At 40.9% G+C, this 16,470-nt stretch overlaps 1 protein-coding gene across 1 annotated transcript in view; it reads right to left on the bottom strand.

Moving 5' to 3' along the window:
• LOC141058319 (solute carrier family 22 member 6-B-like) overlaps positions 1-16,470 on the bottom strand; it is an 89,537-nt gene that overhangs the window by 2,698 nt on the left and 70,369 nt on the right. The window contains exons 7-9 of the mRNA XM_073554524.1: positions 9,206-9,420; positions 6,829-6,937; positions 4,474-4,674 (exon numbers count right to left, since the gene is read on the bottom strand). Of these exons, the coding sequence (XP_073410625.1) occupies positions 4,474-4,674; positions 6,829-6,937; positions 9,206-9,420 (525 nt within the window). The remainder of the gene's footprint in view (positions 1-4,473; positions 4,675-6,828; positions 6,938-9,205; positions 9,421-16,470) is intronic.

The raw sequence follows: 16,470 nt of genomic DNA on the forward strand, positions 1-16,470 counted from the left end.
GATCCCCAATAAAGAAACACTCCAGTGACTAACTGTTACCCAGGAGGGTATTTGCACCATTGTGCCTTCTTTTTGTTTATCATGTTTTCATTGGTTTTACAAGTTTTTGCCTAGTTACTTTGGCAGCATATTTTTTATTGAACTGCAGAGATCATGAACAATGAATGATCCACAAACTGTGTTTGTAAATAGTTGCACCTCTTAAGGTGCCCTCTCCTGGTTTTACATAGATCTTTTATGAATAAGAACTACCTCATCAGGGAGCATAGCTCCAACCCAAGGACACTGCAAGAAATCCCGGTTGGGAGCGGTGTCCAGCACGTGCAAGAATTATTGATGTCTTAATGTGAAGTATTGTATGATGTGTCTTATAAAAATGTTGACAGATTTTATAGAGAGCTTACTTGATAGTAATATTTAGGTAGTTGATTAGGAATGGATATTTTACTTTAATAAAGATGAAAAATTTTGAATAAAGATTTGAATGCAGGTGACGAACCAGGCATCAGCGGTTGTCACTCAAGTCTAGTAGAGACAGTAAAAGAAAATGTGAAAGATAAAGAGAAGAAAAATGTGTTGATGATAGTACTTGAACTGGTAGTGAATTTACTTCCATAGCACTTTAAATTAGGTAATATAGCTTTAAAATTAGGTAATTATAGATAGTCTGTTAAATTGTTTGCAACGTTCAAGAATCAGTGCCTCCCACATTGGGAAGTTTAGATAAGAATTGTTTATCAGCATTCAAAAATTTTGTATGTTCCTTATATTTGTTTCACCTTTGTTTCACTTGCAGCCCGCGGACGTGCTGTGTTTAACGGGGGGTATGTGGCGCCCCTGAGGCTTCAGTCGCCACAGAGGTACTGCACCTTCTCCTGAGATGTGGTACCCCACCATTCAGGTAAGGTGGAGACTCCTGACCACACTCCAACACCTGCATCCCACACAACATAGTAGTGTAGCAAAGCACCCTTTGGTGGCTCCCTGCTTGGAACACGAAGCGTGCTGGGAGGCGGGTGGAGTTAGTTGGCACTAAAAGAGCGGGAAGAGTTTAGGATTTAGTCAGTCTGACAGAGTCAGTGGAAGAGTGAAGATCCCCTGAGTGGGATGGATGAAGGAAGTGCTGCAGCCGACCTCAGTGACCTGGGTCCGCTGGCACAGGAAAGAGACATTGATGGAAAGCCTGACTCTCCATAAGAAAGAAGGATTAGTACAGAACGTAAGGAGAGGAGGACTAAGGATTAGGGTTAGAGCAGAACCCTTCCCAAGTTCACAGCGCATGGCCGGGGTCCGGTCCCCGAGGTTGTATGGATACTAATGGTCCTGCGACAGACAGCGGAGGAATAGAAGTTGTCACCACTTTATTCCCACACAAGACTTGGGGGCAAAACAGCAACGAGAGTGAGCCGGGACTTAGTAACAAGGAGTCCCCGAAGCAGGCTTCAGCTGTCTGCCGTACAAGTAGAGTTCTTAGGAACATCTGACAGGAGGAACTCCAGTGTAACTCAGTACTGAGAGTACTTCACTATAGACGCAAAAGGGAGACGTTCAGAAAAGGCACTTATGTTGGCAGAGTGTTGGAACGGAGTACTTCGTCTTGCCTGGAGGTTGGCTGAGACCCTGACCTGCAGGACACGGCACCGAGGCGGGCACCTTTATGCACAACAGACTGTGAGTAAAGCTTTGGAACTACATGCCCTGGTGTCCTCCGCTTATTCCTGTGCCAACCCATTCAGCACTGCTACATCTCTGTGCTTAACACCACACTGCTCTCCTCTCCTCACTAAATCTCCATCTACACTGCCCTGGGACTACAGTCCTGCCTGTGGAGGGCTACACCATCATTGCTGCACCACACCATCTGTCCCAGAGGATCTGTCTGCAGTGTCGGCTTAACATCTTCATTGCTGAACACCACAGGTGGCGTCACGAATCATTCACTAATAAACTTTAATCATCATCCGCACATTCAACATTCCCCTTTTACAATGGACGCCCAGGGCCACGGACCGGGTCACAGCTACCGTGACAACTCCCATTGAAATCCACCGGGCCCGGCTCCGAGTACCCGGCCAATCTGGCGAGACCCTGGGGGTGACCCAGCAGCATAGCCAAAAATCTAATGAATTCTGATGAGCCCTTGATTAACAGGCAAAATGTTCAGGGGTAAGGACCAGTGATTTCCTTGGCATAACATATTCTGCAAACAGAAAGCAACTTCAGGGAGGAAGTTATATCAGAAAGACTACTTTTTGTCTCCTCACAGGCCACCTTTAGATATGAGCCAATCAATTCTAATGTAATTAAATTCATGTTGAATTTTTAGGATTTTTCTGAAATTTTAATACAATGCAATTCACTTTGGCTCTCACCATTTTACACAATGCAGAAGTTTACATAAGCCAGAGAAAAATCACATGACCTCAGGTGCGACCTGTTGGGTTTCCCCATAATGCCTTGCAGTTATCACATTAGATGGCAGAGGCAAGTGAGATTACAAATACCTCCAGCTCGCATCTCACAGCAGTCAGTGTGGGGGTAGAATCATAGAATTATAGAATGGTAGAGTTGGAAGGGACCTCCAGGGTCATCGTGTCCAACCCCCTGCTCAATGCAGGATTCACTAAACCATCTCAGAAAGATGTCTGTCCAGCTTCTGTTTGAAGACTTCCATTGAATAAGAACTCACCACCTCACTGTCAATAAGTCTGTTCTAATATCTAATCTGTATCTACTCCCTTTCAGTTTCATTCCATTGTGTCTCGTGTCTCTATGTGCAAATAAGAATAAGGATGATCCCGCTACACTGTGATAGCCCTTCAGATATTTATAGACAGCTAATAAATCTCCTCTAAGCTTTTTTTGCAAGCTAAACATTCCCAGATCCTTTAACCGGTCCCCGTAGGACATACATTGCAGTCCGCTCAGCATTCTTGTAGCTCTTCTCTGAACATGTTCCAGTTTTTCAATGTCTTTTTAAAAGGTGGTGCCCAGATCTGGACACAGTATTCTAGATGAGGCCAGACCAAGGAAGTAGATGGAGTACAACTGAGCTGAGTGTACCCCCTTTCCCACACTGACAGCTATGAGATGAATGCAGGAGATGTTTGTAATGACACTCATCTCAGCTCTACTTCCCCTCTCCCCAGACTGACTGCCATGAAATGAAAGCTGGAGGTGTTTGTAATGACACTCATCTCTCCCTCCCCCAGAGTGACTGCCATGAAATGAAAGCTGGATGTGTTTGTAATGACACTCATCTCTCCCTCCCCCAGAGTGACTGCCATGAAATGCAAGCTGAATGTGTTTGTAAGGACACTCATCTGCTTTTTACTACACATTAGCTGCAGAGATAAGGGTTGTGTGTCATAACATTTTCAAGGACAAAGCATGATCTTCTGACCATGTATTCTTTCATTCCCTGCATGACACTTTCCATTTGGGGAATGTTACGCAGGGGAAAAAGTAAATGCCACCTGAGAGGATTCTCTGGTAGGACCTATTGTAAAACAGAATCTAAACTTTATAAGCTCTGCAACGGAGAAATGTATTTTTTTTTTTTTAAAGTATGTTTTATTTAGCACTGCGGACTCTATTCCAGGATGTGGCCAGATTATCATGCTAATATTGGTAAAAGGTCCATTTTAATTATGATTTGCAATCTTAAGACACCTCAGAGAATAATTAATGAAATAAGGGAACTTTTGATTCACGGCAAATTGACTCTGCTAATGAAATTGAGTGAATCTGAAAAAACTAATTTCGGAAGTTCACTTATCTTTATTTGTAAGCATTGAGATGCATAAGTTAGGGTAGTTTCACATTTGCGCTTAAGGCTGCAGCGACGGCCTGCGCACGGCCGCCGCTAAGCCCCGCCCCCTGCCGCGCCTCCACTGGTAGCAACGCCTGCAGGCGCATGACGCTGCATGCGTCCTGCGTCCCCTATCTTTAGCACTGGGGACGCAGGCCGTGCGCAGGTATGCGTTTGGCGGCGCATGCGTCCTTTTTATGCTGCGCCGACCAGCGCCAAACACAACCTGTTGCAATTTGGTGCGGTCGGCGCAGTGTCAAAAGGACGCATGTGCCGCCAAACACATACTTGCGCACGGCCTGAGTCCCCAGTGCTAAAGATAGGGGACGCAGGACGCATGCAGCGTCGTGCGCCCATAGGCGGAGCTACTGGAGGAGGCGTGGCAGGGGGTGGGGCTTAGTGGCAGCCGTGCACAGGCCGTCACTGCGGCCTTAAACGCAAAAGTGAAACTACCCATAAAGTGACATTTTTTAGTTCAGGCTAAATCTAAAGCTGCACTGTAGAGGCTATGGATGCATAAAATGCACCCCTTTACTACATGAAATTATTGAATATAGACCCATTTTCATGAACAGCAACAAATAATAAAAACAGGATATTAATAGGTATGAAAATAAAAGAAAGTCTTTATATATAAACTTTATATAATATATTGTACCAACCTCTCTACGTCTTGTATTGTCTCTGGCAGCGGCACCCCAAGTGTCTCTGGAAGGAAACATGCCATAATGCCAGAAAACATTGGGCAAAGGCTATAAATAATGACTGGGAGACGAATGTAATAATCAGCTGTCATCTGAATAAGTGGAGCAACTATTCCCCCGAGCCGAGCCACCATGGTACCAAGTCCCATACCAGACTGCCTACAATAAAAGTCATAGGGAATCACCGGTTGGGTGGGATTTATAGATATCTAAGGCTATGTGCACACAATGCATTTTTTATGCGTTTTCACAGCATTTTTTTCAGCACGGAAAACGCAATGGAATAATTATGCCAGGTAATTCAAGGACAATCCTGAATTGTTGTGCACATGATCAGTAAATTTCCATGCGTATTTGCAGTGCGTTTTTTTCTGCAGCATGTCAATTCTTTTTGCGTTTCAGTACCCATTGACTTCAATTTTGTCAGTCAAATCCACAGCAAAAATGCATGTATAAAATGTTTGCGGATTTGCTGAGTTTTTGTATTGTGTTTCACTGTCTTTCTATGGTGTTTCCCACGCTGTCATCTGTGTGACCCCGTGGGATACACCAGTGCGGTGGTTCTTATTGGTGGTAATGCGTCGTAAGACCGTTGGCTGCAGGGTCATACTGTTATATGTCAGTGTGATCTCGCAGCTGTGACTCTCACCTGTGGAAATAATGACACATACTCCTTTAATAATCTTAATTAAAGGGAAACTGTTACTTCATTTTTGGCTTATGATGTGCGGCCACCGCCATTAGGATAGAAAGATAAGAAAAACAAGTTAGATTATACTCACCAGGGGACGTGGTCCAGTGCGGTGGGTGTCGCTATCTGGTCCGGCGGCTCCCATCTTTTAGCGATGACGTCCTCCTTCTCACTTCTGCCGCGGCTCCTGCACAGGCGTACTATATCTGCCCTGTTGAGGGCAGAGTAAAGTACTGCAGTGCGCAGGCGCATGACCTCTCTGACCATTCCGAGCGCCTGCGTACTGCAATACTCTGCCCTCAACAGGGCAGATATAGTACGCCTGTGCAGGAGCTGCGGCAGAAGTGAGAAGGAGGACGTCATCGCTAGAAGATGGGAGGTGCCGGACCGGACCACGACACCCATCGGACCGGACCCCGTGGTGAGTATAATCTAACTCATTTTTCTTATCTTTCAGATTACATTGGGGCTTATCTACAGCATTATAGAATGCTGTAGATAAGCCCCTGATGGCGGTGGCCGCACCTCATAGGCCAAAAATGAGGTGACAGATTCCCTTTAATTAAGATTATTAAAGGAGTATGTGTCATTATTTCTAATAAAGGACTTTATTCTGGGTGTCTGTGTTGTTATACAATATCACTATGGGGTTAGTAATGGATAGGTGTCTTATAAACGCCTCTCCATTACTAACCTGCGGGCTTGATGTCACCCGACAATAAAAAGGTGACATCAACCCCACAAATATGAACCCCACTTGCCACCGCTACAGGGCAAGTGGGACGAGCAAGGCTAAGCGCCAGATTTGGCACATCTTATAGATGCACCTTTTCTGGGACGGCTGAGAGCTGATGTTTTTAGAATGGGAGGGGCCAATATCCATGGCCTTTTCCTAGGTTATTAATATCAGTCCATAGCTGTCTGCATAGCCATTGCTAGCTATTAATTATGAGGTGACCCTACATAATTTAATTTGGGATCTCCCATTTTAATAACCAATAAAGGCTAAATTATACAGGTCTGAGCTGATATTAAAAGCCCGGGAAGCTCCATGGGTATTACCCACTTCCTAGGCTATAAACATCTGCCCCCAGCCATCAGATTTCCCTCTCCTGGTTATTAAAATTATGCAGGAGCCCATGCATTTTTTTTTTCTTCTTTCTCTTTAAAATTAACAGTTCCTTTCTGGTTACAGCCTATGTACGATCGTTCTGTTAACTCTCCTACATAGGCTGGTGACAATGTGTGTGTAGGTTTGTGTGTGTTTGTGTTTACTTATCGGTATAGTAATGAGAATGTCGGGCTGACACCTTTTCATTACTAAGCCTAGAGCTAGGTGTCAATGACAGCTGCTGCTCTAATTCCATTACCCTTATGCCACTGCAGCAGCATGAAAAAGGTGGTGTTGAGCCAAGAAATTACATCACAAAACTTTTTTTTAAATATCTTTATTTAGCTTAAAAAAGCTTTCTCTGCTGTGCAAAAACACATACAAAAACGGGGCAAAAACGCAGCGTTTTACCTGCCTAGAGATGCAGAAACCTTGCAGAAATTTCTGCAAGCAAATACCCAACGTGTGCACAAAGCCTTAGTGTTTCCTTCTCATGCTGCTGTTTGCTTACCTGACGACAGTTGGGTACAATTCACCAGTATAAAGAAATAGACAGTTGAAAGATGCTGCAAGACATCCTTTACCAAAAACAGCCATTGAGGTCCTGACTGTCTGAAAGTCTAAAAAGACAACATCTTAGTCTAAATTTTGGCCTGAAAACAATGTAAGTTACCCAAATAATAATCCTAATGTAGACTAAAACATTAACTCAAGCAAAAGATAATTAGAAATTCATCAAGTCAAGGTGGAGGTCATATATGGCAGCAGTACGGGGCATAACTATAGTGGGTGCAGAGGTTGCCGTCACATCTGGACCCTGGAGCTTAGGGGATCCCTAAAGGGTTTTATTGGCCCATATGGCAGGGTTGCCAACTAATTTTTCCTTGTAGATTTGAAGCAGTTTAAAATCTGCAGCTTGTCAATTCTTTCAGCTGTTTTGCAGCATTTCTCACTCATTCAAATAAATGGCAAAAAAATGCATGTATTGTACACAACGTTTTTCCTGCCAATCCTTCAGTATTTGCAGCAGATTTTTGTGCAGCAAATACTGAATTTTTGCACATATCCTAATTTATATATTCTTTTATAGTTTTATGTTTTACTAAAAAATAAAAAAAATTGCAGTTGCTAATAACCATTTATTGAGCTAGGGCTACATGGCATCTTTGGATATGACAGTTATTGCATGGCTGAAGATTGCAGTATGCAATGCTACATTGCAACATAATGAAAATGTATTGTCATGACTGTGAAACTAAAAGAGCTTGTTCACTATTTGGATAACTCCTTTTTAAATAAAGTATTCCCCCTTGTAAAAAAACAAAGAAAACTTTTACTCACCTCCTGTATTGGCGTCGTTCCAGTAGTGTTGGCGCTGTGGCTCCCAGGGCTTGCGTCACATTGTTATGCCATGTGAGCCCTGCAACCATTCGGCGGCTGCTATTAGGCTGCTGCACTCTCAGCACTTCTATGTGTCCGAAGTTTGGACTAAGGAAGTGAGAGTGAAGCTGCCCAATAGTAGCTGCTGATTGGCTGCAGGGCTCAAGTGACGCAACAATATCATGTAAGCCCTAGGATACCAGGTGACAACATCACTGGAATGAGGTATATGAGTTTGTTATTTTTATTGTACAAGGGGGACAATTTTAGTTAAGATGAGTTTTTCTAGATGGTAGACAACCCCTTTAAGTCACAAGAAATCAAAACATTGCCAATTGTGTATCGCAGTCTTGCATCATGAGAGTTCTTTATGTTATAGTGTAGCATCATGATACTGACGTGTTCGGCTGGGCAATTATAATATAATGATCAAAGTTGTGTTGCAGTCCCAGGTCAAGGTCCCAGAGTCTGGAGGAAGCGTGGACAGGCCACAATCCAAGCTGCTTGAGGTCTAGTGTGAAGTTTCCACAATCAGTGATGGTTTGGGGAGCCATGTCATCTGCTGGTGTAGGTCCACTGTGTTTTATCAACACCAAAGTCAGCGCAGCCGTCTACCAGGAAATTTTAGAACACTTCATGCTTCCCTCTGCCGACAAGCTTTTTGGAGATGGACATTTCATTCTCCAGCAGGACTAGGCGCCTGTCCACACTGCCAAAAGTACCAATACCTGGTTTATAAACAACAGTATCACTGTGCTTGATTGGCAGCAAACTCACCTGACCTTAACCCCATAGAGAATCTATGGCGTATTGTCAAGAGGAACATGAGACACACCAGACCCAACAAAGCAGATGAGCTGAAGGCTGCTATTAAAGCAATCTGGGCTTCCATAACCCCTCAGCAGTGCCATAGGCTGATCGCCTCTATGCCACACCGCATTGATGCAGTAATTGATGCAAAAGGAGCTGCGACCAAGTATTGAGTGCATTTACTGAACAAACATTTCAGTAGGCCAACATTTCGGATTTGAAAATATTTTTGTAAATTAGTATTATAAAGTATTCTAATTTACTGAGATAATGACTTTTGGGTTTTCATTGGCTGTAAGCCATAATCATCAACATTAACAGAAATAAACACGTGAAATAGATCACTCTGTTTGTAATGACTCTGCATAATACCGTACATGAGTTTCTCTTTTTTTATTTTGAAGATCTGAAATAAATTAACTTTTTGATGATATTTTAGTTTTGTGAGAAGCACCTGTATATGCAAACACTAAATTCACTCTTAAAATGGCCAATGACTCTTTCCTGTCTCCGAAAGCTTTTTCCAAAGTTTTTTAAAACATCAGGAGATGCAGATTGAATGATGGCTGCTGAGCTGGCAGGAAAACTTCAATTCAATGGATATGACCCTTCACACTCATAGAAAATTGACTGAGAAACCTTCTTGTCTTTAAGCAATTTATAGAACGCAAAGATACGAAGTATGAAAAATGAATTACCTTCAGGAACAAAAATGTTCACAAAAATTGCAATCCCAGCTAAGATCAAGCTAGCAGCTTGAAGAACACGACGTCCTATGTATGTCATCACAAAATAGGAAAAAAACTTTGCGGGGATATCAACTGTTCCAAAGATAATCTGAATAATATAGATGCTCAGCCCAAACTTCTGAAGGTCCATGGCCAGGCCATAATAAGCAAAGCTGGTGGAGAACCTAAAGAAAAAGACCATTAAATATGAAAGACTGATGGGTTTTAAAGAACACCAGTCAGGCATTGTGGCCCCATACGGAGCATCATGAAGGGCACAATCAAGTCCCCTTCATACAAATACATATTCTCAAATGAGCAAAGAAGATAGAAAGAAACGTGCCATGAGAAGAAGTGTCCATTATGAGATTTCTTCTGTCCTCTTCCTGCCTGGTTATTTTTAATTTACATAGAGAGACCTATTAATTAAGATGAAGTGGGTGGTCAGGGTCTAGTGGGGACTATTCTTCCAGTGCTCAATTTGTTCTTTAAACTATACTGCATCCTTTCTTTTCCAAACAATTTTCTTAACATTTTATACCAGAGCATACATAAATGCAATATCATGAGGCATTCATGACACATGAAAGAAAAAATACAAAAACACAACCAGACTATAAATAATAATTATAAGAACTCATGGAAACTTTTCCAGCCAGCGAGACCATTTCTTTATAAAGGAAGGAAGACAGCCATTCAGCAATGCCAATTTTTGCTCATATGACTTATGTAAAGTCAGCTTTGCAATAATATCGAGTGAAAAGACACTCGAGTGGATTTCCAATAAAACGCAATTTCATTTTTAGATACCAAAAGTAAATGAATAACCAATTTCCTAACAGAAGGATTCAAATGACTTGCATCCAACGAGAGCAGGGCGAACTGAGGAGTAAGTGAAAAATCTGATTGATTTAGAATATGAGAAATAAGAGAGGAGGTGTCGTCCCAAAAATGCCGAAGACGTGGACAAAACCAAAATAAATGGGAAAGGCTACCATGATGCCCGCAATCCCTCCAACAGAGAGGGGAGGTCTAAGGGTTGATAAAAGCTAGACGAGATGGCGAATAGTACCATCTCAATATGATTTTAAAGTAGGACTCCTGGAAAACCATAGACATGGTAGCAGAGTAGGTTAGAGACATGGTCAGTTCCCAAACATCTGGGGTAACAGAAAAATTCAAAACCGATTCCCATTTTTTCATATATGGGGATTTTATAAATGCAGAATCATTGTTGAACCACTGGTAGATATAATGAGTGGACCAAAAAATATTATGGCCTGAGTTGCATAAAATATTGATCGCTGGCTCCGATAGCGGAGGGCAGCGAGCCACCAGTGGAGTCAAAAATTCTTTCAACATAGTAAAGTGTAGAAAAGAAGAGGGGGGAACCCCAAACCTGCTCTTAAGATGAGAAAAAGATACAAATTTATGACCATCAAAGATGTCATTTAATTTAGAAATACCCCAGTCAGCCCAAGTAGAATGCAAATCGAATGAATAAACAGAGGCCAGAAAAGAGAGAGGAAGCCTCAACAGGAGTTGAATCCTAGAAAAAACACTCTTAAATTTAAAAAACTTCCTCCAAGCCACAATAGCAGCCATAAAAACTGGATGATTAGACTGAGATAAATGCTTAGATGTCAATAGATTCAATATAAGAGAACAAGGAGGGGAATTTTTATTAAGATAAAATTCCAAGTCCGCCCATGAAGGTATATGGCCAGTTGACCACCAACATAGACTTTGCTTAATAAGATTAGAGTAATAATAAGCTGAGATGTTAGGCAGTCCCATACTTCCACGTAACTTATGTTTGTATAACTGATTCGAAACAATACAGGCCTTTTTATTTCCCCAAATAAATAGATTAAGGCGTGTCTGCAGACTAGTTAAATAAAAAGTGGAAACAAGCAGGGGAAGGGATCTAAAAACATAAAGGATTTTGGGAAGGAGTAAAGATTTGGCTACTAGACATTTTCCCCACCAGAATAATTCTTTGTCCGCGTAAAAATTAAAGCCTTCAGAAATAGAGGCAATTAGGGAATCTAGGTTAGTGGAAATCAGAGATCCAAGGTTTCTAGAAAACCGCAGACCTAAATAAACAATTTCTCTCTCCGCCCAACCCAAAGAAGAGACAGCCTTTATACTCCTGATTTGACAATTGGTGAGATTAAATTGGAAAATTTTGGATTTGGACTCATTAATCTTAAAATAGGAAAAGGAGGAAAATTTTTGAAGAAGGGATTGTAAATGTGAAATAGAGGAGCAGTGATTAGTGAGAGATAGGAGGTCATCATCAGCATATAGACTGATCTTAAACTCCTGACGATCTGTTCGAACACCCTCTATGGAGGAATGATCTCTGATTAATTGGGCTAGCGGTTCTATTGCAAGGGCAAAAAGCAATGGAGAGAGGGGACAACCCTGCCAGGTACCATTAGAAATTGGAAATGGGGAGGAAAAGTGATTATTAATGTAAATTTTTGCTTGAGGGTCAGAATATAAGGTCATAATTTTGGTGATAAAGTCAAAATTAAATCCAAATTTTAGTAGGGAGCATCGGAGAAAGGTCCAATTCAAGCAATCAAACGCTTTTTCTGCATCTAATGAAATTAGAGCAGAAGGAAGTTTTTGGGAATTGATTAACTTTATAATATTTATCAGCCGTCTGGTCCCTTCAATGGATTGACGATGTTTGATAAAGCCAATTTGGTCCGTGGAAATTAATTTAGGCAGTATAATATTAAGACGATTAGCTAAAACTTTAGAATAAATTTTGAGGTCAGTATTTATTAACGAAATGGGACGATAATTAAGAATTTGATCAGGATTAGTATTGGGTTTGGGAATTAGTACGATTGTAGCATCTAAATTTTCTCTAGGGAAGGAACCAACGGACGCAGCGGCATTAAAAAGTTTAGTTAAATGGGGGACAAGAATGTCGCGGAAAGACTTATAATAATTGTTACTATAACCATCGGGACCAGGGGCTTTATATGACTTTGGTGACACCATTAGTCAATTAATCTCTTCAGCAGTAAAAGGAGCAGATAAAAAATCTGCGTCCACAGAGTTGAGATTTGGAAGGTTAACCTAAGATAAAAAATTATTAATAGAGTCCACATCTGGAGCGGGAAGAGAGGGATCAGACCTCAAATTATACAGTTGATTGAAATATTTCGCAAATTAATTTGCAATGTCTTGTGGGTGGGTGAGGGATAATCACTTAGGAGAAATAATTTTGTCAATGCGGTTGCGTACTCTAAGCTTCTTTATTCGATTAAACATAAAACGGGTGGGTTTATTAAGGGACATGTAATGATGAAATTTTGATTGCTTTACTGCTGAATCATAGAACGAAAAAATTGTGGCCCTTAATTCATTTCGAAGATGGGATAAATCAACTAGAGATGTGGAGCTAGAGGGAGGATTCTTAGATAAGGACAATTCCAACTCTTTTTCCTTAATCAAAGCCTGCAAATTTTTAAATTTTTGACGGTTAAAATTTTTTATATGGGAGGAAATACGAACAAGAGTGCCTCGTATAACCGCCTTGTGAGCATTCCACTGGAGGAATGGTTTGGAAGGATCAAATATATTTTCTGAAAAATAAAATTTGAGAGATTTAGATATTTCCTCATGGTAAGTAGGATTTTTAAAAATAGAAGCATTACACTTCCACAACTGCTGATTATTAACAGAGTGCCCCTCAACCAACTTGGCAATAACAGGAGCATGATCTGAAATATATTTATTTCCAATTGAAACTGAGGAAAATCTAGGGAGAGAAAATACGCCTGACAAAATGAGGTCAATACGAGAGGCAGATAAATGAGAGTCAGAAAAAAAAATATATTCCTTTGAGGTGGAATTGAGACAACGAAAAACGTCATAAAATTCATTAGTGAAAAGCCAATTATTTAAAGAAGGGAAATTAAGTCTACTGGAAGAAGAGGCATCAAGCGTATTATCGGGTACCAAGTTAAAATCACCTAAGAGTAAAAGAATGCCTCTCTTTAGCGGTTCAAGTTTTTTTTAGTAATTTGTTCAAAAACCTAATTTGACCTTTAGTAGGAGCATAGATATTGACAATGGTATAAATTTGGGAGTCTATAGAACAGACAAGGACATAAAAATGACCGTTCACATCAACCAATTCCTCCAGCAGTTCGAACGACAAGGAGTCCCTGACTAGGGTCATGACACCTGCCTTTTTAGAGGGACCCGAGGCCTCAAAAACATGAGGGTAATTTTTTAGGGAAAACGTGGGATGATTATTAATTTTAAATTTAGTCTCCTGGAGGCAGATGACATCTGCTGCAGATTTATTAATTTCTCTCTGAAAGGAAAAATGCCTATTTGGACTATTAAGCCCCTTAACGATATAAATAACTAATGTAAGTACCATAAAAAAAGAGAAAAATTGGCGTTAAAAAACAATCACCAGCTGGAAAGTGTCAAAAAAAGAAAACACTACAAAATTAAATAACCAAAGAATAAGTACAAACTTAAAATTGTACAGTGTTAGAACCCTAAGAGAGAAACCACAGAAAATGGTTCTCCTACTTGTGCCGGGGGAAAAGTCCATGCAGCGCAAGGCTGAGGAAACCCTCATTAACACCTATATCAAATAGACAAATATACAAGCTAAACACAATATTAAATAATATAATATCAGATAACCCATAGACACACATCACAATAGGCTCAGGTGACATGTCCTGGACCAGCAGAAGAAACTGTAGGAACAGAGGACAAGACACCCTGAGATTTCAGAAATTGGAACCCCTCTTCAGGTGAAAGAAAAGTTGCATTCTTCCCTTTGTAACTAAAAAAGAGGCGTAGAGGAAAGCCCCATTTATAAGGAAGGCCTCGCTCCCGCAACACGGAGGTCAGTGATCGAAAGTGTTTCCGACCTTCTATAGTTGCTTTAGATAGATCAGAAAACAACTTTAGATGGTGATATGGTTCCGGGAAGCCTCCCTTAATTCTAACCAGATTCTGAATTTTCTCTTTTATGTGGTAGAAATGAATTTTCGTAAGTACATCTCTGGGTAGGTCTTTAGGGATGGAAGGAGGCTTAGGAAGACGATGGATACGATCAATGATAAGATTCGTATCCGAAAGATGGGGAATCATCCTCCTAAAAACTCCCTTAGAATCATAGAATCATAGAATCGTAGAGTTGGAAGGGACCTCCTGGGCCATCTGGTCCAACCCCCTGCTCAAAGCAGGATTCGCTAAATCATCCCTTAACATAGTCAGAAAGCTTGACGGGTGAAATATCTTCTGATATACCCCTGATTTTAATATTGTTGAGGCGGGAGTGGTCCTCCAGATCCGCCAATTTAAGTCGCAACTGGTTTATCTCGGACTTGGACTCCCGAATGGTGTCTTAGAGATACCATTTGCGATTTTTCCAATTCCCCCAATCTAGAGTCATGGTTATCCAACCGAGCAGTAAAGTGTTCAAGAGTGTCTTGAAAAAGCTTTGTTTGGTTAGCCATGTTGATACACATCCTGGCACTAAGTTTTTCAACTAATGTGTTCATATATGCCTCAAGGGTTGTAGCACCAGGGAAGGCCTCGGATAACTCCTCAGGTTTTGGCCTGGATTTTTTTGGAGTAGGTTTGGGGAAAGAAGAACTACAATCCTCCACCGAGGAATTGGCACTGGAAGACCGTGTACTCCCCCCACCCGAGGGACCCTTCCTCTTTGAAGAGGAAGAAAGATCCATTGTCTCAGTATGAGAATTTGAGGAAGGAAGATCTCCACTTAATGTTCTCAAACAAGCACCATGTGTGGACAACGAGAGAGACACATTGTTGGTAGAAAGCTGCGAACAGTCTCTGTCAATGGGAGAACGGGACTTAAGCGGACTCAATAGATTAACCGTGTCTCTGGAAGAACCACGAGGAGACTTGGGTTCTTTATTTTGCTTTTGTCCTCTAGAGACACCTGTAGTTTTAGCCATGGGTAATTTTGAGTTGAAATGACTCATTTTGCCAAGTGATATAACCAAGAACTGAGAAAGAGTAGAATAGTAACTTTATATTAAATAAATTAACCCGGGTGATAATGTCACAGACGTGTATAGGATTGTGTTATTTTGAGGTGACCGGCTAGGGACCACCGCTACCCAACATCAATTTTTACTAAATTTTTTTATTTATTTATTTATCGTTTTATTTATTTTTTGTTTTTTTGTATTTTATTATGTTTTATTTATTATTTCTAATATTATTGTTTCTTCTGTTTCCTCTCTCCCCTCTCCCTCCAATTTATATATTAAATATTATAATTATACTTTATAAACTTATTATTTAGTTTTAAATAATTAATATTAATTATATAGTATATTTGTTATTTATATATTAAATGAGCAACAATCCCCTATACCAATCAGTATGATGAAGCATGTGTATACACTTTTTAATGCAAGAACAGCAAATAAAGCAACATCAAATATTGAGTTCAAACCCACCAAGAAAATGGCCGCCTCCAGCAGCTGCGACACTAGACCCACCAATAAAATGGCAGCTACCATAGGTGGCGACTGCAGTCCCCCACAGCTTCCAGACAGGCTGCAATCAACGGCGATGTCACAGGCAGAGGTGAGGAAGCCTGTGGAGCAGGAGTATACAGCGATCCGTGCCTGTCACAGCCAGACACGTCAGGACAATGCAGCTGGACTACGATGGACTACTTGCTAGAGATGGGGTGCACCTTACAAAGACTGGAAAGCATGTATTTGGAAGTCGCCTTGCTACACTTGTAAGGAGAGCTTTAAACTAGAACAACATGGGAAGGGAAGCAAAAGACCAGAAAAAGCCATACACCTGACAAATGCTATTGAGAACTCTGCTATTAGAAGTGGAAAGGAAGAACAAAGACAAAAGAATCTAATTAATAAAAATATTGGGGAAAGAGAAACCAATCACAAACTAAAATGTTTCTATACTAATGCACAAAGCATGGGCAACAAACAAGGAGAATTGGAACTACTAACACAGGAAAAGAAATATGATGTCATTGGAATCACTGAAACTTGGTGGGACAATACACATGATTGGAATACAAGACTAGAAGGATACAACTTATTTGCAAGAAACAGACTTGATAAACGAGGAGGGAGTGTCGCACTGTATGTTAGAAACGCGTATATCTGCACAGAGATTGAAGCTTCAGAGACTGGGAGTTCTGTGGAAACTGTTTGGGTAAGAATACAAGG

This window comes from Dendrobates tinctorius, unplaced genomic scaffold (genome assembly GCF_039654945.1).
Source record: "Dendrobates tinctorius isolate UK_male_01 unplaced genomic scaffold, ASM3965494v1 ptg000211l, whole genome shotgun sequence".
Classification (NCBI taxonomy): domain Eukaryota; kingdom Metazoa; phylum Chordata; class Amphibia; order Anura; family Dendrobatidae; genus Dendrobates; species Dendrobates tinctorius.